This window comes from Neofelis nebulosa, chromosome 5 (assembly GCF_028018385.1).
Source record: "Neofelis nebulosa isolate mNeoNeb1 chromosome 5, mNeoNeb1.pri, whole genome shotgun sequence".
Lineage (NCBI taxonomy): Eukaryota > Metazoa > Chordata > Mammalia > Carnivora > Felidae > Neofelis > Neofelis nebulosa.
The window spans coordinates 15,416,401-15,441,938 of NC_080786.1; the positions used below are offsets into that span (position 1 = coordinate 15,416,401).

At 38.6% G+C, this 25,538-nt stretch overlaps 1 protein-coding gene across 21 annotated transcripts in view; it reads left to right on the top strand.

The window, feature by feature from the left end:
- NEK10 (NIMA related kinase 10) overlaps positions 1–25,538 on the top strand; it is a 224,029-nt gene that overhangs the window by 94,492 nt on the left and 103,999 nt on the right. The window contains exon 24 of one of the 21 annotated variants that reach the window (XR_009261690.1): positions 2,600–2,729. The exons of 19 other annotated variants lie outside the window; for them this stretch is intronic. Coding sequence is in view for 1 of the 2 variants with exons in the window: in XM_058729704.1 (XP_058585687.1) it covers positions 2,674–2,729 (56 nt within the window). In the remaining variant the exon portion in view is untranslated. Of the gene's footprint in view, positions 1–2,599; positions 2,730–25,538 lie in introns of those variants that run through there. One more of the 21 variants, XM_058729704.1, reaches the window with a different exon arrangement.

Here is a 25,538-nt window from a genome sequence, read left to right on the forward strand (position 1 = left end):
TTCATTCACATTATAACATTAGATAATTTAAGAGAAAGCTGGGGACCTTTCCATTGGATGGATCAAAATAAACCTGTATGTAAACCTGAGCAAGCAGAGACAAAGTAAAGCACACCCAACTGTTGACTGCACCTCTTTCATTCTTAAAAATGCTGTCATGTACCCAGAACTCTGAAACTCTTAAATGGCTTAAAACACTTCAGGAGCTTCCAGTTGCCCATAATTTAAGGGCCAAGTCCTCAGTATGACTACAAGCCCACGACCCTGCACACTGTAGCCTCTGCCAAGTCATCAGCTTTACTTTAGCCTGGACCTCCCTCAGTGGATCTCTAGCTGTTGCCTATGTGTTCCCACTGACCACAGGGCTTTAGCAAATGCTGCTCCCGCTGCCTGGAATACTCTTGTTCCCACTGGCCATCTGGTTAATTCTTTCTCATCCTCCACGACTCAGCTGGAATGTAGTCTCCTTAGGTAACCACCCCCACCCCCCGACCCCAGCCAGAGCAGGTTTCCCCTGGTCTACATACTCCATGCACTTTGCCTTCATATGGTTGAACTTTTCATTTATTTTGTGATAGACCCGGGTGATTTTGTTCACCGCTATCCCCAGCACTGAGCCCAGAGTCTGGTATTTTATAGGCTCACAAGAAGTATTTACTGTATGAATGATCTAGTATTTGCATAGTTATGAACAGTACTTGAAACAAAAAGAAAACTGCTCCTTTCCACTTTACCAAAATTTTAATCTTCTATCACTCTCCCACTTTGCTGTTCCTTCAGATCTTCAAAATGCTCCTACACGGTTTCTGTTTCTCCAGGTAGCTACAGAGCTTACTTCCTTACTTCTGGTATCTGCTTAAATGTTGCTTCTGTAGAGAGGTTTTCCTGATCACCAATCCCAAACGGTAGCCTCCTTCAGACTCTGAAGGAGTCCCTTTATTTTGCTTTATATTTTCACAGCAACTGCTTCTATCTGACATTATGTTATTAGTTTAATTAGTTTAATTTTAATTGTTATTATTATTTTAATCAGTCTCTCCCACTACATGAAATCCATGACAGTAGGGCTGTTGTCTCTTTTGTTCACTGTTGTTTCCTTGGGGCCTGGGGGAGTAGACTGATAGAATCCTAATAAATATTTTGAATTATTAAAATGAAAATAAGTCATCCTGTTTTGGGTTTGTCTGAAAATGTCTTTTTTAAAACTTTATTAAGTAATTGGGAAAAATTGACCAATAGAGTTGTATATATTTAAAGCATACAGCACAGTGACTGGCTTTACGTATATGTTGTGGGATGATTATTAAGATCAGGATCATTAACACATCCATCTAATAGTTAAACTGTGTTTCTGTTGTGTTCTCGTTAGAATGCTCAAGGTCTACTCTTAGCAACTTTCAAGCAAACAATACCATCTTATTAATCACAGGCACCATGTGGTACTTTAGATCCTCAGAACTCATTCTTCTTAGAACTGAAAGTTTGTACCCTTTGACATGCATCTCCCCATCTCACCCTCCCCCTGGCCCTGGGCAGTCACCATTCTACTCTCAGCTTTTTTTTTTTTTTTTGGTCCTTGTCTGTCTGGTTTTACTTAGCATAATATCCTCTTTGTTCATTCAGGTTGTTGCAAATGGCAGGATTTCCTTCCTTTTAATGGCTGAATAATATTCCATTATATATATATCCATTCCACATTCTGTATTTTAATATAGTTAAAAATCCATGTGCATTTTTATTAGGGTCTAAAGCACTAACACATCTTTGAATTTTTCTGACTTTTGCCTTCGTGAAGGCTAAAGGGAACATTTTTATTTTATTATTATTATTTTTTAATATATGAAATTTATTGTCAAATTGGTTTCCATACAACACCCAGTGCTCATCCCAAAAGATGCCCTCTTCAATGCCCATCACCTACCCTCCCCTCCCTCCCACCCCCCATCATAAAGGGAACATTTTTAGTTTGAAACAGTGAGTACCTTAATGCCAGGGTATGTTGTATTTTTTTCTGTTTATTTATCCGTATATCTTGTATAGTGACTGGAACAGTAAACAATGGGATTGCTAGGATATTATCATTTTAAAAAATGTAGAATGATTGTAAATTAATGAGACGAGTATTCTTCTATAACTGATAAATTGGTCCTGAGGGAAATTGCTAAAGAGGAATTTTAAAAAATAAGAGCATAATTGGAAAGACAATGTAGAAAGGCAGGTTGGTAGGGCCATTATTAAGATCTTAGGCTCTCGAATCAGACTGCCTGGGTTTAAGTCCTGGGTCTGCTGTTAAAAGAGTTATAAATTATTGAACTTCTCTGTGCCTCAGTTTCCTCATCTGTAATCTAGGATTATTACTTACCTTCTAGTGCTTATCATCAGATTAAGTGAGGTGGTATACATTGAGTGCTTGGAACCGTTACTCTAAAATTTGAAAGGATAGTGTTCATTTGAATATGTATATTGTATTGTGTCTAAGAATCGGATTCATTTCGTAATAATCACAATAGAGAAGAATTACTTATGCTGTATTTATTTATAGCTCCTTTTCCCTCCCTGTCTCTATATTTGCTCCCTGAATGGCTGCTTTGGTTGCTAGGAGAGGCCAGGATTTTTCTAGCAGCCAGGCCCAAGCAGCTGAGGAGTGTGAGAGGGAAGGAGCATGTGTTTAGCATGCAAAGACAGGGAACCTGGAGGAACAGAATTTTCCATAGTGGGACCTTGAGCAGGTGAGTTGTGGGGATACTTTTACCTGTGATTGCTTTTGTTTATGGTTTCTCTGTGCCCTAGCAGGATAAGATATACCTGAATAATATCACTCTTTTCTGCCCACAGACCCTCCAAGACTCTATAAATACACACACACACACACACACACACACACACACACACACGAAAGAGAGAGAGGACTGTTTTATTATCTGCTTAGGTAAGGTAGGAGTGAATTTTGATCAAATTCCGGATTTAATTATACAAATAAAACTCTAAATACATCTTAAGACTCAATGGAGTAGGTCACAAGGTCTCATTAATTTAAATGGAAGCTACTGAATAGAAACTACCAGACAGCACTAATAATGGTGTTCCACTCCATAGTGTTTAGCATTGTGTCGCCAACTACATATTTTTACTTATTTTTACTTATCTAACACTTGAATGGAATTTACTAAGTGACAGGCACTGGTGTAAGGCTCTGTAAATATTAAGTTATTTAATCTTCCAGCCTCCTTTAACATAAAGTGACTATCTTAAGTAATCTCTGGGGAAGTTGAATGATCCTGCCCAACATCACAGCCAGGAAGTGGAAAAGCCTGAATTTAAGTTCAGACAGCCTGACTGCAGGAATGTGTGTTCCTAAGCACTCTGCTGTGCTGTTTGATAACTGGTCAAGCCACCGGTAGACTGAACTCATTTGGCAGGAAGGAGAGATATTGTACACGACTCATGGCCACTTTAGGAATGTTGTGATTCGTCCACTAGAATGTATACCTGGCAGTTAGCCCTCATCGCACATGTAGTATTTGCCAGGTTTTACTCTGAACTGAATATTAAAAATTCTTGTTTTACATTTTTTTTCTAACTTCCACAGTTGTTTTCTCATCACTCAACACTTTTAAACAATTTTAGATGAGTCTTGAATACTGATAACAGATTTAATATCCAGAGACATTCTGAATCCTAACTGAATAGTTATGGAGTTTCTAGAAAAGGAAAAAAATGCAAATTAAGAACATTTATACCTTTGTATATTAGTGTCTTTGATTCCATTGACATCGCAGGAAATGTATAAATGCAAAACGACACCTTAAGAGTATCCAGTTAGGATACGGCTAGTTCGCATGTTGTAGGTCTGTGGCAATGTGAAACACTGGCGTGGCCTAGATTAGGAGTTTGAATATAGATGCATAAGGAGATGTATATTGTGGATTGTTGAGGGTCTAATTTGTTCTGAACTCCCCAGCAGCACAAAAAGCAAGAAAGGGAGTTCTCTGATGATTGATTTTGTCCGTGGAAGTCCTTGCTCCTTCATCAACTAGTAATTCCAAATCCCGTATCTTCAGTCTTTCTTTTTACAAGTATACACAGGTCTGTAAACAATACAATGAATTTCTTTACCTACGTGTGCCTGAATTATTTTTCTAGTTTGTCATTTTAAACACTTGATATCCAAGTTATGTAGAATATTCCACATTTCCTATTGAAACTAGATGTGAGAGGGATTACAGGATGGCCCGATGTCTTACTGTAATATGTTTTTCTGAAGGGGAAAGGTGGTTTGACCAAAAGAAATGCCCTCCTGTACTTAAACACAACTTCATTTATTGGATAATTAAGGAATTAGATGAATTATTTGATGATGGGAAAATGTATATTTTGGTTATCTACTGTTACAGAACAAATCCTCCCAAAATGTAATTGCTTAACAACAGTTTGTGTGGGTGTTCTATGCAGTTCCTCTGTTGGTTCCATTGGACTCACTTATGTGGATGCATTCAATTGAAGTATTGTCTTGTCCAGAAGGTCCAAGATGGCCTCACGTATCTGACAGTGGGTGTTGACTCTAGGCGAGGGCCCTTTGAATCTGGTCCAGGTGGCCTTTTGTTTATGTGCCTGTGATAGAGTGGCATTTCAAGAGGGCTCCCCTAGATCATCTCATGCCTATACTGCCTACCCCTGGCCCATGATGGAAATTGCAGGAAGCCTCTTACACCTGCAATGTTCCTCTAACACTATCTGCTGAGAAAGCTTAACACTATATAGGAGAAATACTTAAAGGAATGCCATTGCTTATTGAAGGGCGCATTAGGAGCTAAGAGGCATTAAACCGATAGCTGAGACACTAACTCCAGGGTTTGGCCCAGCATACCTGAGGATGAGGCATTAGGAGAATAGGGCCACACCACTGCCATGGCATTGTCAACACCTTTATTCCCTCCATACAATACAATACACTACAATACAATTCATTTTTCTGTACCTCAAGCACTGGTACATCTCCAGAGTGTGAAAATGAAATCCTTCAGTTCAATTCTTAACAGACTCAGCATATTTAGGGGAGAGCAGGAGCTGTGGTTTGGATGGGTTGGGATTTATCTTGGTATAGCGAGGGACCTGGAATTTTCCTGTTGGCATTATAGAGCCACTGGATATCTTTCCGCATGGCAGTTACTTAATGGAAATACTGTTTTTCAGAAGATCCACAGAGTGAAACTGAGGAAGGGAGCCATGTGTGTTTATCACTTCACCTGTTTTTTATATAGATATCCCAGCACTTGCCAGGAGCAGATAACTTAGTCCTTTCCCATGGGGAGAATTCAACTTAATTTGGGGACACACACACACACACACGAGTAGAAGGATCAAGGACTAGTAAGCCACACAGTGCTTATATGAGCCACTGTCAGGTGCACAGAGAAGGTCCCCAGGGACAGTACAGAAGCCATGGGTAGGACAGGGACCTACCAGTGTTGCAGAACTTGAGGAACGGGCCCAAGGTGGGGTAATGGGCACTAGGCATTATACTTCTCTGTGTGATGATTGTGCCATGGTCTATGCACTATGCAGGGTTTATGCAAAGTGACCTATATTTTCCTCCCATACAGACACTATGACAGGACTTGCTTGGAAGTGGCTGACATCAAATGGTCAGAAGGGAAGAAGAGAAAACAGTGATGAGTGTAAACAGAGAAAGGAAACTGTAGGGGAAGTCAGAGGATTTAAACAATGGGGAAATATGAAGGCCAAATTATCATATCAGAGGTAAAGGGATCGAAACATCTAGGGGCACCTGTTTGGCTCAGTTGGTTAAGTTTCCAACTCTTGGTTTCCATTCAGGTCATGATCTCATGGTTCATGAGTTCGAGCCCCGTGTCGGGCTCTGTGGAGAGAGTGTGGGGCCTGCTTTCAATTCTCTCTCTCTGCCCCTCTCTCTCTGCCTCTCCCACATACTCTCTCTCTCAAAATAAATATATAAACTTAAAAATAAACATTTTAGTTATTTTGCAGTGCTACATTCAACCTGTTTTATTCTTATGAATAATTATTCTTATGAATAATTCTTATGATATAGGATCGGTATGGTCGTATATCCCTTGCCAATCATATATCCTTTTACATCAATTTATTTCATAACTTATTTAGCTAATAGTAATACTCTTGACGATTATTACATTTGAAACTTAAATTTAATTATTTATTTTTAATCTCGGATTTCAGAATGCCCATACAATCCTAGGAGAGGCTATAGCACAATGCCAATAAAAGAAAACCTCTTTTGAAGTGGCAGATATTTTCTTCTCTAAAACAGTAAGGTGATAGTTACAAGTCCAATGTCTTGAAATTCAGGCTGCCTTTGCAATAAACTGTCAATCTGTGACACTATTATGGCCTATAATAAAATTATAAAGTAAAGATTTGAAAATGTGAGCTGTAGGTAACTTTGATACACATTGGTAACACTTGGCCATTTCAAAACTTCCTTTTCACAGAAACGGATACTTGCAGGATCCACATATTTGGTGGGTAGATTTTGAAGATTTTATGTATATGTGTATTACTTAATCTCATCTTAGTGCTCTAGGGTTTCAGGAGAACCTTATCTATTCTCCGTAAAGCATTTGCCTCTCTGTCTACCCAGATCCTCTTACCTTATTTATTCTAAATTTATTTTTCAATTTTTATAACAAAGGCTGCTTCATCCATAAATTTCATAAACCGTGCTCCAACTAGCAGCAGTGACAGTAGTAGTGAGATGTCATTGGGTTGGCCTGCAGGGCTGTCCTGACTTAGGACCCAATGACATAGTGCAGACTCTAGGCTGGACAGCCTGGGTTTCATCCTGGCTCTCTGCCTTCCTGTTTGAATTAGGGCAAATAAAGTACTATTTCTGGGTTTCAGTTTCCTTATCTGAAATGGTGGAGCTGGTGGTGATAATGGTAGTTTCCACTTCAACAGTTTGTTGTGAGGATTGAAAAGATAGATGATAGATACATAGGTAGGTAGAAAAATAGAGTGAGTTAGTAGATAGCACCAGCATCCTGAGTATAGCAGGGATTCAATAAATATCAGCTGTTTCTATGCTGGGAGCAACAGCTTTATTCTTTAGGAAAAAAACTTTTCCCCAATCCGCTCCAAGTACCGCTCCAAGTGGTTTAGTAATTCCCATGGCTTTGGAGATCTTACCTCTCTGGCCTATTTGGGCTGCCCAGACTTGGTGCTTCTCCCAGTAAGGTGGGCCACTCCCAGCATTCCTGACCCTGTTGGGAAAATGGCAGTGGGGCGGGGAGGGGGGGGGGTTCTCTTCATTGAAGCTGATCCAATTAGAATTCTTCCCTGAGAATGTGTTCAACTGGGACTCAGTGAAGAGGTGAAGCTGAGATGTGAAAGGCCCTGGAATGTTTGGTGGCCACGTTTGTGGCCGTGGTGGAGGTCCATCTGAGAGAAAGAGGCCAACACTTGTAGAGAACAGGAGGGAAAGTTCTAGCAATGTCCAGACCCTAGATTGTTTTCCTTAAAACCCAGCTACAACTTTGCTTTCCTTGCATGTACAGAAGACTTTCAATGAAAACCTAGTTGCCTACCGTTGCTACACGCCTTTCATTTGACTCAGTCCAGGTTGCCCCAGGGCACACTGTGAGACAAGGGTTCATGTGCAAGTGGTTTGTTATGGAGGGGGTCCTGGGAAACAAGAGTGGAGGCGTGGGGAAGTGAGACAAGGAAGGGAAGGCAGCAGACAAAGAGTTTCTTGGGACAGGTCACCACTGGGCAACTGGAGGTCATTTAAAATGAATTACTCAGCGATCCCACTCAAAAGGAGAGAGTGGGGTGATTATAGTAACTCATAACCACCATTGTTAAGGGTTGTTCCTGGGTAATTCACTGAGGCTTCAGGCCTTTTGTGCCACTGCCAGAGAAGGTCTAGGGGGTTAAGAAAAATCCTCACATATGCAAATTGTTAGAATTCAGGCCAGTATGCTCTGAAGAAGTAAGGGTGAAGGGGAGTAGGCAAGATACCTACAGCACCTTCTTTGACTTACAAGGGAAAATGCTTCTTTGACTTCCAAGGGAAAATGCTCTAAATGCATGAGAAGTACACTTGCAGCGTGGCCTCAAAATCTTTGTGCAAGCCAGGCAGAAGCATATTTGATCCTCTTTTGGTTCTTTGAGCAAATCTAAAATTTTCCCAATTCTTCCTGGATGTAGTCTTCTTCTTCTTCTTTTAAGTTTATTTATTTATTTTGAGAGAGCCAGAGAGCGTGAATGAGAGCAGGGGAGGGGTGGAGAGAGAGAGGGAAATAGAGAATCCTAAGCAGGTTCCATGCCGTCAGCACAGGGCTCGATGTGGGGCTCAAACTTACTAACTGTGAGATAATGACTTGAACTAAAATCAAAGTTGGATGCTTAACAGACTGAGCTACCCAGGTGCCCTGGACACAGTCTTCTATGTCGATAGTTGGAAGTCATTATAAAGAAGTCCCAGGGGCGCCTGGGTGGCTCAGTCAGTTAAGCGCCCAGCTTTAGCTCAGGTCATGATTGCACGGTTCACGAGTTGGAGCCCTATGTCAGGCTCTGTGCTGACAGCTCGGAGCCTGGAGCCTGCTTCTGATTCTGTTCTCCCTCTCTCTCTGCCCCTTCCCTGCTCACAAAATTCTCTCTCAAAAATAAAACAAACATTAAGAAGATAAAATTTAAAAAAGTCCCTGACAACTGGTTTTAGATTTTCATCATAGTTAGATGAAGGTGAGAAAAAAAAAATTTTTTTTTTCACAGTCTCACCTGGAGAGACTTTCTGCCTCCCTATAGTTCTGGACTTTGTAAATAAGACGGCAATGTGACATTGATGATGTAATGATTATTTGAAAATAGATGTGAAAGTAAGAGATGTAAATCAGAAGCAGATAGGAATCTTCTGTGAGAGTGTCTACTAGCTTGTATAAAGACTGTCTGAAGTTTACTTGGAAGTTGTTTGACTACTTTTTAAAAATCAGTCTTTTGTTAAGGAGCAAGACTATAAATTTTTATGCGATTTTATATTTAGAGGAAGGCATTTGTATAATTATATACTATAATTGAGAGATTGTATTATCCTTCTTTGCAGAATTACCATAATTACTTTATTTAGTTATGAACTTGAATTTTAAAAGCTAGTGATACTTGCCTTGAATACAAATACAAAATGTGTGATGTCAACCGATATGCTAGCTATTTTTTTAAACATCATTAGAGACAAGCAAATGGCAGTCAGTGTACAATGAGAAATTTCAAGGCTGTTGGGTCTGAATCTAATTTCTGTTTGTGACTCACAGTAGGCAGCGCTTGATAATTTGATGGCTGGAGTGTAATCGCTGGGTGAATGAATGTAATCCATTTGTTTAATTGCCCAGACTCCTCACTGTATTTACAGTTAATTGGTTCTCATTATGGGCACCTAATAGATACCATAAAGGCAATAGGATTAGAGAAACGTGAAAAAGAACATTTAATTTGTGTTCTTTCTTGAAGCAGAGACCTAACAAGTGTTTATCTGGTTCATTTTTCACCATCTTCATGACAGGTTAAGGGGGGAAAAGTCTCCAAGGAGGGTGATTTATAAATTCTTTTCATTGTTTTGGGCTTTGACATTTTCTATAGCCAGATAGCCAAAACCCCAAGTGTTCTTATGTCTAATTGAAGTCCTTTTCTTAAGACTTGAAATTCTTTCTGGATTTGAGTGACCATGCAAAGCAGCTGATCACTACCCACCATTTAACATTTCCTCATAGAATGAAAGATTCTAAGTCTTTTCTCTTAAATTTCTTCTTTCTTTCTTAATAGCTCTAAACCTTCAATTCAGGCTTCTAGATACTCCACACAAAAATCTGCCCATACTAAACATTTTCTAATGTCTTAGGAAAGCCACATGAATTCGTCTGACTAGGAGGAATCGAAGTTCCTTTTTTAAAGTGTAATTTCAGTGCTGCATTTTTAGCTCAAATATATGCATTTTTTCCACATACGGGCTGGTTTTACTTCATTTCATTTACTGACTTCATTTACTGATGAAGCAAATTAAAATTGTAAATGTACCTAAAAGATTTTCCAGTCAGCCTTCTCTTGCCTTCCTCTTTCCCCATGGTTACCCCCCCTACCAATCCTGGAGCTTTCCTATATCAGTTGGGTTTCAGGTAATTTGCAAAGAATTTGATTGAAAATAAATTGGTTGTGGTGACAATGTAAACAGATAATGAAATTACTTTAAATGAACATTTCTCATCACTGATTTTTAAAATCTATTGTAATTTTCAGAAATGCTTACATTGTTTTTAGATACATAAACGTTTTTACTTATTTTTAATTTTTTCTTCTTTCCTCTGTGTGTTTGATATCTCATTTCTAGATTATTTTCAGCTAGTGTGGGTATTGAACAGTGAAATGTGGGGCTGGTTAGGTTGATTACGTAAATAATGGTAAGTGGTATTATAGTAATGAATTTGTTGACCTAAAAGCATATCCATGGTATACTGTTAGGTGAAAAGATAGGTTACCAATAGTATATGTATATTATGATAAAAACAGAAATATCTGATATTTTGCCAAATCTGGTATCATGGACTAAAAGTGAATTAACAATTAAAGGATGACAAAGAAAGATAAACAAAACAAAGAACAGCAAAGCCTCTAAGCCCCCAAAAGTTCAAAACTTTTTCATTACAGTTTCTTCTATTGTTTCCTTATTATAAAAGCAGTATATTCTCATTGCAGAAAATAACAACAACAAAAAAAGAAATCCTATCAGGAACATTCATAATCCTGCTAATCCAAAGGTGGGAAAAAACTCACAAAAACAACTTTTTGTGTCAATTTCAAATACTAAATCCTTTTCTACACAAATACACACACACGCACACATACACACACACACACACACGGATGTTAATGAATGCTCTTTTTGTACCTTTAGTTTTATATCCACACTATGTTCTATTATCTGGATAAATCATAAATTAATCAACCAGTCTCCTTTTTTAGTCATTAAAAATTATTTCCAGCTTCTCCCTAATTCATATCACACAGGGCATGTATAATTGGCTGCAAATCAATTAGAAATAAGAAGGCAAAGAAATTTTTATAGCAAAATAATTATCAATATGTAGAAAATCCAGTAACTGGGAAAATTCATTAGTGACTAATTTTTCATTTTCTTAAAAGAAATTTCATTTTTCACCAGAGTTTTTCTTGACCATTAAAATAAGAATAGCTAGCTAGAAGTTCTTAGGCCTTTATATGTATCAGTTTCAGAACTTAAACTACAACAGGCTTAACTGAATTTTTTTTAATGTTCATTTCTGAGAGAGAGAGAGAGAGAGAGAGAGAGAGAGGGAGAGAGGGAGGGAGAGAGAGAGAGAGAGAGCACAAGTGGGGGAGGGACAGAGAGAGAGGGAGACAGAGGATCTGAAAGGGTCTCTGTGCTGATAGAGGTGAGTCCGATGTGGGGCTCGAACTCAGGAACTGTGAGATCATGACCTGAGCCGAAGTGGGACGCTCAACTGACTGAGCCACCCAGGCGCCCCTTGACTGAATGCTTTTTGACTAAGTAGCTTTCCACCAACTTGTTGGCCACTGGCAAGGCGTGTTTATGGCACCTTCTCTAATTAACAGGGCCTTTCCTCCTAATCTGTTCATATACAATTCATGAAAGATTTTCATTATTTTCTGTTTATGCTCTAGTCATACGAATAAAATTTTGTTTCCTTGCTTGTGGGTGTCACCTACTTAGTAATATATACTTTCAAGTTCTGTGCTAATGAATTAAGGAGAAACAGTCTGTGTTTTGATGGAATCGAGTGTTTGGTGTGAACCCTCTGCTGCTTTGTCGGTGGGGAGCAGCAGAGCCGGCCTGGAGAAAGACACAGGGAGCTGCAGGGGCCTCAGGAGCCTGGAGAAACGGGAAACGCGTGTGCTGGAGCGTGTGATGAGGCGTTTGACTAAGATACGGATTCACAGCAAGAGGGAGGAATTTCAACTTTTGTTTTCTTTTATTTAAACTGAAGTTAATTAACAGACACCGTAGTCTTGGCTTGAGGAGTAGAACCCAGCGATTCCGCTCGTACATCCAGCACCCAGCGCTCTGGCACCCCTGTGCCCTACTTTGCCGAGAGAGCAGGAGCCGTCAGAAGAGCACTGCTACTGGCTCTGCCTCCATGCCTTCCCGCCTACCTGCTCCTGTGTCCCTCTAATGGCCCTGCACTCATGTGACTCTGTTTCTGTGGTTCTTCCATTTCCTACAGGGCACCACTCCAGGATGCTCCCCTCTCGATTCTGCAGTATTAATTTCCCTGCTCCCACTGACTCATTCCTACCAATTTGCTAGCATACTGTCATTTTCCCCATCTTTAAAACAAAAAGCCTTCTCTTTCTCTTCAGTTACTGACCCACTTTCCTCTTTTCTTTTATAGCAAAATTCTGAAAGGCATATAGTAGGTGCTCAGTAAATATTTGTTCAGTGAGTGAATGAATGAAAGCAGTTAAAGGAGTAAGGCTTTGTGATAGTCCAGGTGTGAGCTGTTTTGGACCTGCTGTTAATGGGAATAAAAGAGAAAGGGGATGTGGGAGCAGGGGGTTAATGGGAATTCTCCATACCTTTCTTTCAATTTTGTTATGTTATGGACCTTTCTTTCAAATTTGTTATGGAGCCTATGGACTAGAGCCTAAAATGGCTCTAAAAAGATCAAGTCTTTTAAAAAACGGAAAGTAGTATATAAATTTCAAAGGAAAACTTAAAATCCTTGGTGACTTATTTTATGTGTATGTAACAGAGGAGAAAAACCCTAATTTTAGGATTCCATGTTGGGTGATAAGATTAATTAGTGGTACAATGGATGGATATACTTGATAGAAGTGATTTGTTTTCTTGGTTCAATATTTTCATTTTCATTTTTTCATACGTCTTTTCCTTCTGTGGATAAAAACCCTATCATCTTAATGTTTCAGATATTTGTTGACCAAGTACCATTCTCTTTCAAGATTTCTAACTCATGGTTGATGAATAACATTGAGCTGAAGTGGAATTTGCTTCTGTTCACTTTGAGTTTTAGTTCCTCTGTGAAGTTGGCTGAGAACTGGAATGGGTTCACCCAGAGTCAACGCATTTAGCTCACTTTGCCTGAGGCATCCCAGTATGTCTGTGACCCCAGCAGCAGCCGTTAGGTCCGCTCCCAAAATGGCTAGTGCTCACCCCCAGGCCCGAGCATCATGGACTATTGGACACAACATATCCTTTACAAGAATTCCCTCCATAGGTAGATTGCTCCCCAGCTCCTCTTTTCTTTTTCTACCTTTCTTTTTTATTTCCAATTATATTTTATTTGGTTTGCAACAATTCCTCAAACAAATACAGAGTGGACATTTATCGTATTTTCTGACTGTCCAGATGACTTTTGAACACACATTCTATATTTGGAGAATGTCCCACCTTATGAGTATCCTCTCATTAAGTAAGTCACCAGAAAAATGTTTGCTTAGCCTTCCTTGCTGCTATAGCAATTGACTACCACATGGCTCAGACTCCATCGCTCAGATAACCTCAGCAAGTCTTAGATTTGCAAGTGAAAATGGGAGAGGGCACCTGCTGGGCAGAGTCCCATTTGGAGTGAGGGCAGAGGTGGTGGTGGAAGCCTGTAATGTTGGGATCCTGGTGACCGTAGCCCTGTGTCAGTGGTGCTAACTGTGCCAGCGGTGTTGTTCCTCACTCTACAGTCCCCGAGGCTGACCCTGGGGTCCCCCCAGAGACTCTGTAAGCTTCTTAATGGCCTTTAACAAGTGCCTTTTCTGGCATAAATGAGCTTTTGTGCCTCTGTGGCACAGGTGTAGTAGTAACAGTTTTTGAGGAGCACAGTAAAGATTAAAGAAAAGAGGGGACATCACATGCACACTTCTCCAATTTCATCTTCCTCCACCAAAGTGGGAGAGGAATGCAAAAATGGTAATGGATCTTGTATTTATAAGTAACATTTTTTTGAGCACTTACTATTTCAGGCATCGTCTCATATACTTTTAGTGGTCTTTTGAGAAGGACCATTGTCTCTACTCTTAGATGGGAAACATGATATTTAAACAACTTGCCGTCTTGCCCTGGGTTCCATAGAAAATGGAGCATAAATGCTGGCTCTCTATTGGAAATGGGAGGTGGTAATCCCAGGGCATCAAGAGTAAGGAAAAAACAAAAAAAAAAAAAAAAAAAAAAAAAAAAAAACGAGGATAGGAACAAAGGACAATAACTACAGTGTGGTGTGTTACCCACCTGGCCAGAGCTTCACTAGGAAACAGCCAGTTACTTGGTCATGTGGGATGTCTCTGGACAGATCTTGAGAAACATCTGTGCATTAAAGGAGTCCACTGGGGGAAGAAGTGAGAATAATTAATCTCCTGTCTCTCATTGGTCAAAGATATCTACAGGACTTAATTTCTCCATGCTTCTGCATTGTGCTCCTCTACCCCATTGGAAGTGTTGCGAGGTCAGTGGTATCCTGCCAGTCTCGCATAGAGCAGTTGGCTGAGGCTGGGGTGCAGAAATGCCTGTAGCTTTCCCCAAGACTGCCATGAGGGAATTCATGACAGAGGCCAGTCCTCACTCTGGGTTACTAGACAGCTGTCAGTGTTAGGAAATGGAGCTCTGTAGTGAACAAGCTGATGAGGGTCCAGGAGGACAGGACAGATCTGGGAATGGGCGTATGTGTAGACACATCACTCTAAATTATGCCTCCATCAGCTTTTGACATGCTTCCTGGGCGCCTATGTTTGTGTCTGTGCTTTCTCTTATCAAGACCCTGGTCATATTGGACTAGAGCCCATCCTAATCAAGTATAACCTCATCTTGATTATATCTGAAAATACCCTATTTCCAAATAAGGTTACATTCACAGGTACCAGGAGTTACGACTTGAACACATCTTTTTGGGGGCACAATTCAATCCACAGTAGCATCTACATGGTTAGGGAAGACATAGGGATGAATTTTCAAAGAAGGGGAAATGAATAATTTAGTTTTGAAAACATTGAGTTTGAGTTGCTATTGAGGCTGTAAGGCTATCATGTCCAATAAATAACCCAAAATATGTTTGAGGAGCCTCAGGAGAGAGTTCCTGGCTGGTGAGGAGACACAGAGTCATCAGCATCTGGGTGGGATGCTGAAACAGACAAGTGCTGAGCAAGATCTTGAGGAGCCACAACATTTAGGGGGTAGGCACCGAGAGAGAAAGCCTTGGGGGAGAACTGGAAGGAGTTTGCAGAAAGGAGGTAGAAGGAAAGCCAAGAGGAAATAGTGTCAAACAAGACACGAGAAAGTTTCTGAGAAGGAGCACAATGCTTTTCCAAGGCCAACAGCATCCCTTTCTACAGAAGATGTAGAAAAACCAAGTACTGAAAATTGTCATTTTTGTATGGTGAAATCATCACTCAGTGGAAAGAACTGAAGGGTATCCCTTGGATCTGTAGATAGGCAGTGATTACCAAGAGTGGTTTCAGAGGGAAACCTGAAGAATAATATCCCTTGGATTTGCAGATAGACAGGTAGGTTTCAGGGGAGTGTAAGGGCTAATGTAAGACCTCAGGGAGGACAGTGATAAACAGTGGCAGGTTGAACTTTGGCAACAGCCAGTAGAGAAAACTGTGCTGTGGAAAAATGTGAACGGGTGGTGGTGGTTAGAAACCAGGAAATAAAGGATGTTGCTGTTCAGAGGGGAAGGAGCCATTGATGGAGAGAGTTTAAAGTGGGTGTGAGATGGGGCGCCTGGGTGGCGCAGTCGGTTAAGAGTCCGACTTCAGCCAGGTCACGATCTCGCAGTCCGTGAGTTCGAGCCCCGCGTCAGGCTCTGGGCTGATGGCTCGGAGCCTGGAGCCTGCTTCCGATTCTGTGTCTCCCTCTCTCTCTGCCCCTCCCCCGTTCATGCTCTGTCTCTCTCTGTCCCAAAAATAAATAAAAAACGTTGAAAAAAAATTTAAAAAAAAAAAATAATAAAGTGGGTGTGAGAGGGGGCCATTATCTGTGGAGCAAGCAGCAATTCAGGACTCAGCCTCCTACTTCAAACACAGGGCCTTTGTTTTGATCTCTTCTATTCATTGGGCATTTGCACATAATTTAATAAGAAGAAAGTGTGCTAGAAAATCTTTATAAACTATTGAATTAGATGTTCCAGCTCTAAAAAAGAAAAAAAAAACTATTAATCATTAGCTGTAGGTCTATGCAGAGTAATTTACAAGTAGTAGTTGAACAAACACATTCAGATAATCCTGGTTTATTTAAGGTCATGTTTTCAAAAGGATCTTAACTGACAGGAATAGGGAATAACTATTATGACTGTAATTATTTGCATTTCAGTTCCTGACTAGAACTTATAATTTGGATATGTGTAAACTTCAGCTTTTAAATTTTGACTTGCATTTTTTTGTTGTTGTTGTTGTTGTTCCATTATAGTTAACATACAGTGTTATAGTAGTTTCAGGTGTATAATACGGTGACTCAACAATTCTATTCATTACTCAGTGCTCATCATAATAAGTGTACTCTTAATTCCCTTCACTCATTTTACCCGCCTCCCACCCACCTCCCCTCTGGTAACCACCAGATTGTTCTCTATAGTTAAGATTCTGTTTCTTGGTTTCCCTCTCTCTCACTCTCTCCTTTCCTTTGATCATTTGTTTTGTTTCTTAAATTACACATATGAGTGAAATCAAATGATATTTGTCCTTCTATGGCTGACTTATTTCACTTAGCATTACACTCTCTAACTCCATCCATATTGTTGCAAATGGCAAGATTACATTCTTTTTTATGGCTGAATAATATTCCACTCTGTGTGTGTGTGTGTGTGTGTGTGTGTGTGTGTGTGTGTGTGTATCTCACCTGTTCTTTATCCATTCATCTACCAATGAATTGCTTGGGTTGCTTCTATAGTTTGACTAATGTAAATAATGCTGCAATAAACATAGGGGTGCATGTATCCCTTTGAATGGGTGTTTTCGTATTTTTTGGGTAAATACCCAGTAGTGTGATTACTGGATTGTAGGGTAGTTCAATTTTTAGCTTTTTAAGGAACCTCCACACTGTTTTACACAGTGGCTGCACCAGTGTGCATCCCCACCAACAGTGCATTAGGGTTCCTTTTTTTTCCACATCCTTGCCAACACTTGTTTCTTGTATTATTGATTTTAGCCTCTCTGACGAGTATGAGGTGAAATCTTATTGTAGTTTTGATTTGCATTTCCCAGATGATGAGTGATGATGAGTATCTTTTCATGTGTCTGTTGGCCATCTGTATGTCTTCTTTGGAGAAAAGTCTGTTCATGTCTCCTGCCCATTTTTAAATTGGATTATTTGATTTTGGGATGTTGAGTTGTAGAAGTTATTTATATATACTAATAGATACTAATTTTGGCTTGCATTTTTTTTAAAGCATTTCTCAGCCCTGAACTGTTAACATATGTCCATAGAGACTTTTACACTAAAATGAGTGTAAATGCTGGTTTAATGCTGGTTCATTTTTAAACTATTTTTTAAAAGTAATTTCTACACACAATATGGAGCTCAAACTTATGACCCCGAGTTCAAGAGTTGCATGCTGTACTAACTGAACAAGCCAGGCACCCCTACTACTCATTTTTTAAAGTTCTCTGCTTAAGTAAACTTATTGGTAGTGATATGTTTTTGAAAAACATGTGTGGTTTTTGTTACTATTATAAAAGAAATTTATCTGGTTGGAAAAACTTGAAAAATATATAACTACATCAAGAAAAAATTATAATCACCCCGAACCCTACCATCTAGTGCTACTATTTCAATAGTTCTTCTCATCTTTTATTATGAAATATTTCAAACATTAATAAGTGCCTATATATGCACATTAAATTTTAATAAATTTATTATATTTATTTAAGAAAAAAAAATCTTTAAAGAGATAATGTTAGGGGCACCTGAGTGGCTCAGTTGGTTAAGTGTCTGACTCTTGATTTTGGCTCAGGTCATGATCTCACAGTTTGTGAGTTCGAGCCCTGTGCTGACAGCACAGAGCCTACTTGAGACTCTCTCTCCTCTCTCTCTGTCTCTCCCCTCTCCCCTCAAAAAAATGGAGGAAAAAAAAAAGAAATAATGTTATGGATTCAATTGGAGGCCTTTCTCAACTCTATTTCTCTGTCCTCCCCAGAAGTAACCACTACCTGAAGTTGTTGTATATTCTTCCATGTTTTTATACATTTACGATGTGTGGAGCTATTCATTGGTAGTATGTAGAAATGTTGCCAGTAGCTGACAACCCTGCCTCAGCCAAGGCCCCCCATCAGGTGGTCTCAGCCAAAGCCCGTAGGAAAGTGCCCCATTTAAGGCCTCTGGTAAGGAAGAGGCCTCCGAATGGAGGTGCCTGGGCTAGAAATGCAGCCGTGCATATGAACATGGCTGGTTGGGGTTGGGGGTGGGCTCAGTTCTTGACTGCAACTCCCTCTGGGAACTGTAACACACTGGCAGTGCACTATGTCTGGTGTGGGGAGGACAACTTCCCCTTCCTGAGATCTGCTAGTCAAAGCCTGGCAACTGCCTATGGTCAGACCTGAAGGATCACACACAGGATTTTGGCACCGTTTGGAGTCATACTCCTCAATATGGTAACTATGTTTAACCCTTTGGCTAACTGCTAAAATGTTTTCCAAAGTGTTTGCACTATTTTATATTCCCACCGACAATATATGAGGATTCTAATCTCTCCTTATCATCAGCAGCACTTACTATTATTTGTCTTTTTGACTCTAGTCATCCTAGTGAATGTGATGTATTACCTCACTGTGCTTTTGATTTGCATTTCCTTGTGACTAGTGATGAACAACTTTTTTTTTTTTTTTGGCCCATTTTTAAATTGGATTACTTTTGTTATTATTGATTCATAAGGATTCTTACTTAATCTGCATACCAGGACTTTATTAGGTATATGATTTACAAATATTTTTCTCCCATTCTGTGGATTATTTTTTCACTCTCTTGATAGTGTTCTTTGAAGCACAAAAGTTTTTAGTTTTCATGAAACCCAAGTTATTGATTTGGTTGCTGTGCTTAAGTATCTTATCTGAGAAATCATTGCCTAATTCAAGGTCATTAAGACCTATATCTATATTTTCTTCTAATAGCTTTACAGTTTTAATTCTTATGTTTAGGTCTATGATACATTAGAGTTAATTTTTATATATGATGTGAGGTAGGGTTTTAAGTTAATGCTTCTGCATGTGGATATCTGGTTGTCCCAGCACTATTTGTTTAAAAGACTGTCCTTTCCCCACTCATTGTCTTGGCATTCTTATAAAAAATCAATTGACCATAAACATAAAGATTTATTTCTGAACTCCCAGAAATATGCCACCCTTAGGCCTGTCACACAGTCTTGATTACTGTAGCTTTGTATTAAGTTTTGAAATCAGGAAGTGTGAGGTGTCTTTGTTCTTATTTTTCAAGATCGTTTTGACTATTCTGTGTGCTGTGTGTTTCCATGAACTTTAGGATCAGCTTGTCAATTTCTGCAAAAAACCCCAGCTGGGTTGAATCTGTACATCGACTTTGTGAATATTCCCATTGTGATAAGCAGAAAAATGAACTCCCCCACACCCTACCTTCTGCCCCAAGATATTCACAATCCTGATACAATCCCTGGAACCTGTGAATATGTTGTTACATGGTAAAGGGGAATAAGCAGATGGAGGTGTGTTCCCAATGTAATGATGCCTTTAAATACAAAACAGAAGCAGAAGAGTGTCAGAGTGATGTGCTGTGTCAAAGACTGAACTGGCTCATTGCCACGTAGTATTCTATTGTGTATATAAACCACAATTTCTTTATCCATTCACCAGTTGATGGACACTTAGGTTCTTCTACGTGGCAATAAGAAAGAATGAAATATGGCCTTTTGCAGCAACATGGATGGAACTGAAGAGTGTTATGCTAAGTGAAATAAGTCATACAGAGAAAGACAGATACCATATGTTTTCACTCTTAGGTGGATCCTGAGAAACTTAACAGAAGATCATGGGGGAGGGGAAGGAAAAAAAAAAAAGGTTAGAGAGGGAGGGATCCAAAACATAAGAGACTCTTAAAAACTGAGAACAAACTGAGGGTTGATGGGGGGTGGGAGGGAAGGGAAGGTGGGTGATGGTATTCAGGAGGGCACCTGTTGGGATGAGTACTGGGTGTTCTATGGAAACCAATTTTTCAGTAAATTTCATATTAAAAGAAAAAGACTGAACAGGCTATTGCTAGCTTTGAAAATGGAAGGGACCATAAGTCAAGGATTGGTGGTAGTCTTTACAAACTGGGAAATTCAGGGAAAGACCCCTCAGAAAAGAATAAGCTTTATCAAAGCTTTGATTTTAGCCTAGCAGAGTTATTCTGGAACCATCTAGAACTGGAAGATAATACATTTGTGTTTTAAACCATTAAGTTTGTGGTAATTTGTTGCAGCAACAAGGGAAAACTAATTCAGCTATCTTAGCAATATTGAGTCTTCCAATCTTTGAACACAAGATGTATTTCCCTTTATTTAGGTCTTCTTTGTTTCAACAACGTTTTTATAATTTGCAGTATACAAGTAGTGGTGCATTTCTTTTGTTATTTTATTCTTAAGTATATTATTCTTTTATGATGCCCTTTTAAATGAAATTGTTTTCTTAATTTAATCTTGGATTGTTCATTGCTAGTGTATAGAAATATAATTGATTTTTGTATATTGATCTTATATCATGCAACCTTAGCTGTAATTGTTTTTGTATATTTCCTAAGATTTTCTACATACGATATTATGTCATCTGTGAATAGAAATAGTTTTTCTCCTTCCTTTTTTTTTTTTTTTTTTTTTTTTTTTTGAGTGTGAATGCCTTTTATTTTCTTTTCCTGCCTAATTGCCCTGGCTAGAAACTCCAGTACAGTTTTTAATAGAAATTATAACAGCAGACATCCTTGTCTTGTTCCTGATCTTAGGAGAAGTTAGGGAAGTATAAACTAAAAAGAAAGTCTCCTGCCAACCCAGACAAACTCTCCACAGAAGTTAAAGAAAAATAAAACAGTTTTATTATTGAATAAGCATTGAACCAGAATGGGATCTACATCACAGGTATTCACTAAAGAGAATGTACAGATAGAATGGTAAAACTAAGCAGATGCAACCCAATACATACATGTTCCCCAAATAAATGAAAACTAGTCTTCAAGTAAGAGGACTTGACAACAGCATTTGTCACACATAGTTCATCCTACATTCACTTGGTAGTTGGGGTGGCCACCTGTGTTTGCTAATTGCCTTTATCCAAAAGAAAAACAAATTACTCATATCTTTATGACCAGAGGTAGATTTGTAACTTGGAACCAGGTGCTAGCTGAAGTTAGACTCCTACCCTCCCATGGAAACCGGGGGTAGGGGCTCTGAACTCCTTGATGATTACATTTCAAAGAGATGGCTCCCAGATCCTTAAGAAAAAGACTTCTGGTTGTAAAACTGACCAAGAGGCTTATTTAGGTACATCTTCAAGGGACAGAGAAGGAATTCACAATGACAAGTTTTCTAAGGTAAATGCACTAAAAAGAATGGCGGGGGGGGGGGGGGGAAGGCATTGGAAAGTTATCTTTGCATCAGGAAAAATTCTGTTTTTTTTTTTCAAATATATTTGTATTTACAGTTACAGGGGCACTCTTTTGGTTTTTATCATTAAGTATGGTGTTGCTTGAGGATTGTATAGATGCCTTTTATTAGGTAGGGAAGTTTCCTTCTGTTCTTAGCTTGTTGAGTGCTTTTATCATGAAAGAGAGTTGGATTTTGTCAAATGCTTTTTCTGCATCTATTGAGATGATTTCTCTCACTCTGTCAATGTAGTGTATTACATTGATTGATTTTCGTATTTTGAACCAATCTTGATTTCTGGGAGAAATCCCACTTGGTCATGGTGTAGAATCCTTTTTATATGTTGTTAGGTTCAGTGTGGTGGTATTTTGTTGAAGTTTTGAATCTCTTATGAATATAGACATAAGAGATATTGGCCTATAGTTTTCTTCTCTTGTTAGGTCTTTGGTTTTGGTATCATGTTAATACTGTCCTCATTGAATGAGTTACAGTGTTTCTTCCTTTTCTATTTCTTGGTACACTTTGCAAAGGATCACTGTTCCTTCCTTACAATTATAGAATTCACCAGTGAAGTCATCTGGTCCTGGCTTTTCCTTGTGGGTAGTTTTTTGGTTATTAGTTTAATTTTTTGTTATTGGTCTATTCAGATTTTCTTTTTCTCTTTCATTCAGTTTTGGTATTTTTGGTATTTTTGTATGTTTCTAGTAACTCTTCCTTTCCCTCTAGGCCATCTAATTTGGTACAATTGTTCTTAGTATTCCCTTATTTATTATTATTATTATTATTATTATTATTATTTTACTTCTATAAGGTCAGTTCCTTTTTTTCATTTCTAATCCCCTCTTTCATTACTAATTTTAGCAATTTGAGCCCTCTCTCTCTCTCTTTTTTTTTTTTGTCAGTCTAGCTAAAGGTTAAAGGTTGTCAATTTTGTTGATTTCTAAAAGAACCAACTTTTGTTTTTATTGCTTTTCTATTCTCTATTTTACTTATTTCTGCATTAATTTTTTTACTACCTTCTTTCTGCTTGTTTGGGGTTTTTAGTTTGCTCTTCTTTTTCTAGTTTCTTAAGGTAGTAGGCTAGGAAATATTTTTAGGATCTTTCTTCTCATTGTATGGGCATTTACAGCTATAAATTCCCCTGTAAGCACTGATATAGGGACATCCCATTTGTTTTTCTATGTTGTATTTTTGTTTTCATTCATCTCAGAGTATTTTCCAATTACCCTTTAATTTCTTTATTGTTTATTTAGGAATGTGTTGTTTAATTTTCACAGATTTATGGATTCCCCAGTTCCTTCTCTTAATGCTGCCTAATTTCATTCCAGCATGGTTGGAGAACATACTTTGTATAACTTCAATCATTTTAAGTGTATTGATTTTATTAGTTTTTATATGTATCATTCTCATTGTCTTTATTTCCTAAATCATTTTTTTTAACGTTTATTTATTATTGAGAGACAGAGAGACAGAGCATGAGCAGGGGAGGGGCAGAGAGAGGAGGAGACACAGAATCCGAAGCAGGCTCCAGGCTCTGAGTGGCCAGCACAGAGCCCAACGTGGGGCTCGGACTCACAAACCGAGAGATCATGACCTGAGCTGAAGTTGGACGCTCAACCGACTGAGCCACCCAGGCGCCCCATTCCTAAATCATTTTTAAAATTTGATCTCTTTCACGTATAAGTAACTTATAAAATTTTTTTTTATATCTCAGTGTTTTGGGGCTTTTTCTTTGAAGATTATTTTTATTTGATTTTATTATGTCATAGAATATACCTTACATAGTTACATTTTTTCAGAATAAGTTAAGAAATTCTTTATACCTTAATGATTCAGATAATCATTCACCCCCAAATTGGTGGATTGATACAATAGTTATTTGCTCAAATTCTGCAATTTGGCCAGGTCTTTTTGAAGGGTAGCCAAGTGAGCAGCTCAACTAGGGTGGGAGAAATCTCTTCCAATGATGGTTGGTACTGGCCATTTGCTAGGAACTTACCTGGGGCTATTGGCTGAGTCCTTGGTTTACTTCCATGTGTTCTCTTTACATGGGTAGGTCAGGCTTCATCTCCTACATTATGGTGGTTGAGAGCTGAGAGGGAGTGTCTCAAGAGTTAGAGTTACAAAATAAAGCCTCCATATACAAGCATTTACCCAGCATCTGTTAGCATAACACTTGCTAATATCTCATTGGTTAAAGCCAATCACATGGCCAAGCCCAGAAATATTGTATGAAAGGCGTACACAAGGGCATGTTTATGAGTAAAAGTATTTTGTTGACAAGTTACCAAGAGAATGGTCAGTCTGTTACACATGACATGTAGTTAAGTTTATGCAAGCTTTATATATTCTTTGAAGAACATGTGTTTTATTTGTAGGCCACAGAGCTCAATAGATGTTTATCCAACTATATTTATTGACAAATTATTCAGATCTTCTATATCCTAATTTAGGTCAATGATAAATTGGTGTGTAAAAATCTCCTACTGCTATTGTGTGTTTTGTTTGTTCTTTAATTGAGTGGATGTCTTCCTCAGTTCAGGCTTATAACAGAATGCCATGGACTGGGTGGTTTATAAACAACAGAAATTTATTTCTCACACTTGTAGAGGCTACAAAATCCAAGATCAAGGTACTGGCAGATTTGGTGTCTGGTGAGGCTTGCTTCCTGGTTCACCGAGGGCTGTCTTCTCACTGTGTCCAATGTATGTTGAAGGGGCAAGAGAGCTTTCTGGGGTTTCTTTTAAAAGGACACTAGTCTCATTCAATCCCCTTCATGCGAGCTCTGCGTTCATGATCTAACTGTCTCCCAAAGGACCCCCTCTTAATACCATCCCATTGGGGATTAGTATCTCAATGTATAAATTTTAGGGGAGTGCACATCATTCCATAATAGTGGCCTTTATATTTCTAAAACATTCTATTTTGTTTATGTTTATGCATTTTACTGTAAATATGTTATGGTTCACAAATCTTTATTTTCAATTGTACCTTTCATCCGTGACAAGTGGCTGTCATTGAACTAAATACTTTTTTATTTGCTCATCCCAAGTGTTTCCTCTGTTTCATATTAGTATTGTAAATTATCATTTTTGTTGTGGCCCTCAGTCACATTTATTATTTCTTGCTGTTGTATTGAATTTGTAATGACTCCGTCTGGAATTCTTTGTGTTTTCATTGACCATCAAGAACCCTCCTTTTGTGTATGACCTGTTTCTTTTCTTAGACAATGAACTCGTTGATATGCTTGTTAGTTTATAGTTTTCATACATTTGAAAAAAGAAAGAAATTGAGTTATCAATTTAAAACCACTGAATCTTCCAGTGTTGGTACAATAAACTAAGGTGACAATCTCTAAATGTGGTTAACAAAGCAAAGTACAATCCTTATTTCACTTTTTCTGTTTCTCCCTTTCTCCAATTTAAACTGCTAACATTTGAAGAAAAGGGCGGAGTAGAAATTACTTGAGTGACTATGGTATCCCTGTGCCTTGTTTTTAAAATATGTTGCATCTGGCAATCTTTCTAACATACTTGACAGGTCATTTTCCTATTACATTGGGAAATAAACAAAGCACAAAGAAGATAGCTAATTTTCCACAGTCCCATGGTGTCAAGATGTCATTGCATTCAGCCACACCAGGTTCATTGCAAAATTGATTTATTTTCTCCATAAAGAGCTGGCATCCCATGGACCACACAGATAACAGTTAATTCCTAAATGGAGCACAATAAATTTGGTACTGAATGAAGTGCTTTATTTCTTTCTGTTTTGAAAGCCTGCAGCTACTGTATTTAAAAGAGAGAAGAAAGGATTATTTTTATAAACTTTCAGATTGTTAAAATTAATTTCCGTGGTGTTGGAAGTTGGGAATGTGGAGATTTTAAAGGTTAATGCTTCTAATTAAAGTATGAAGCT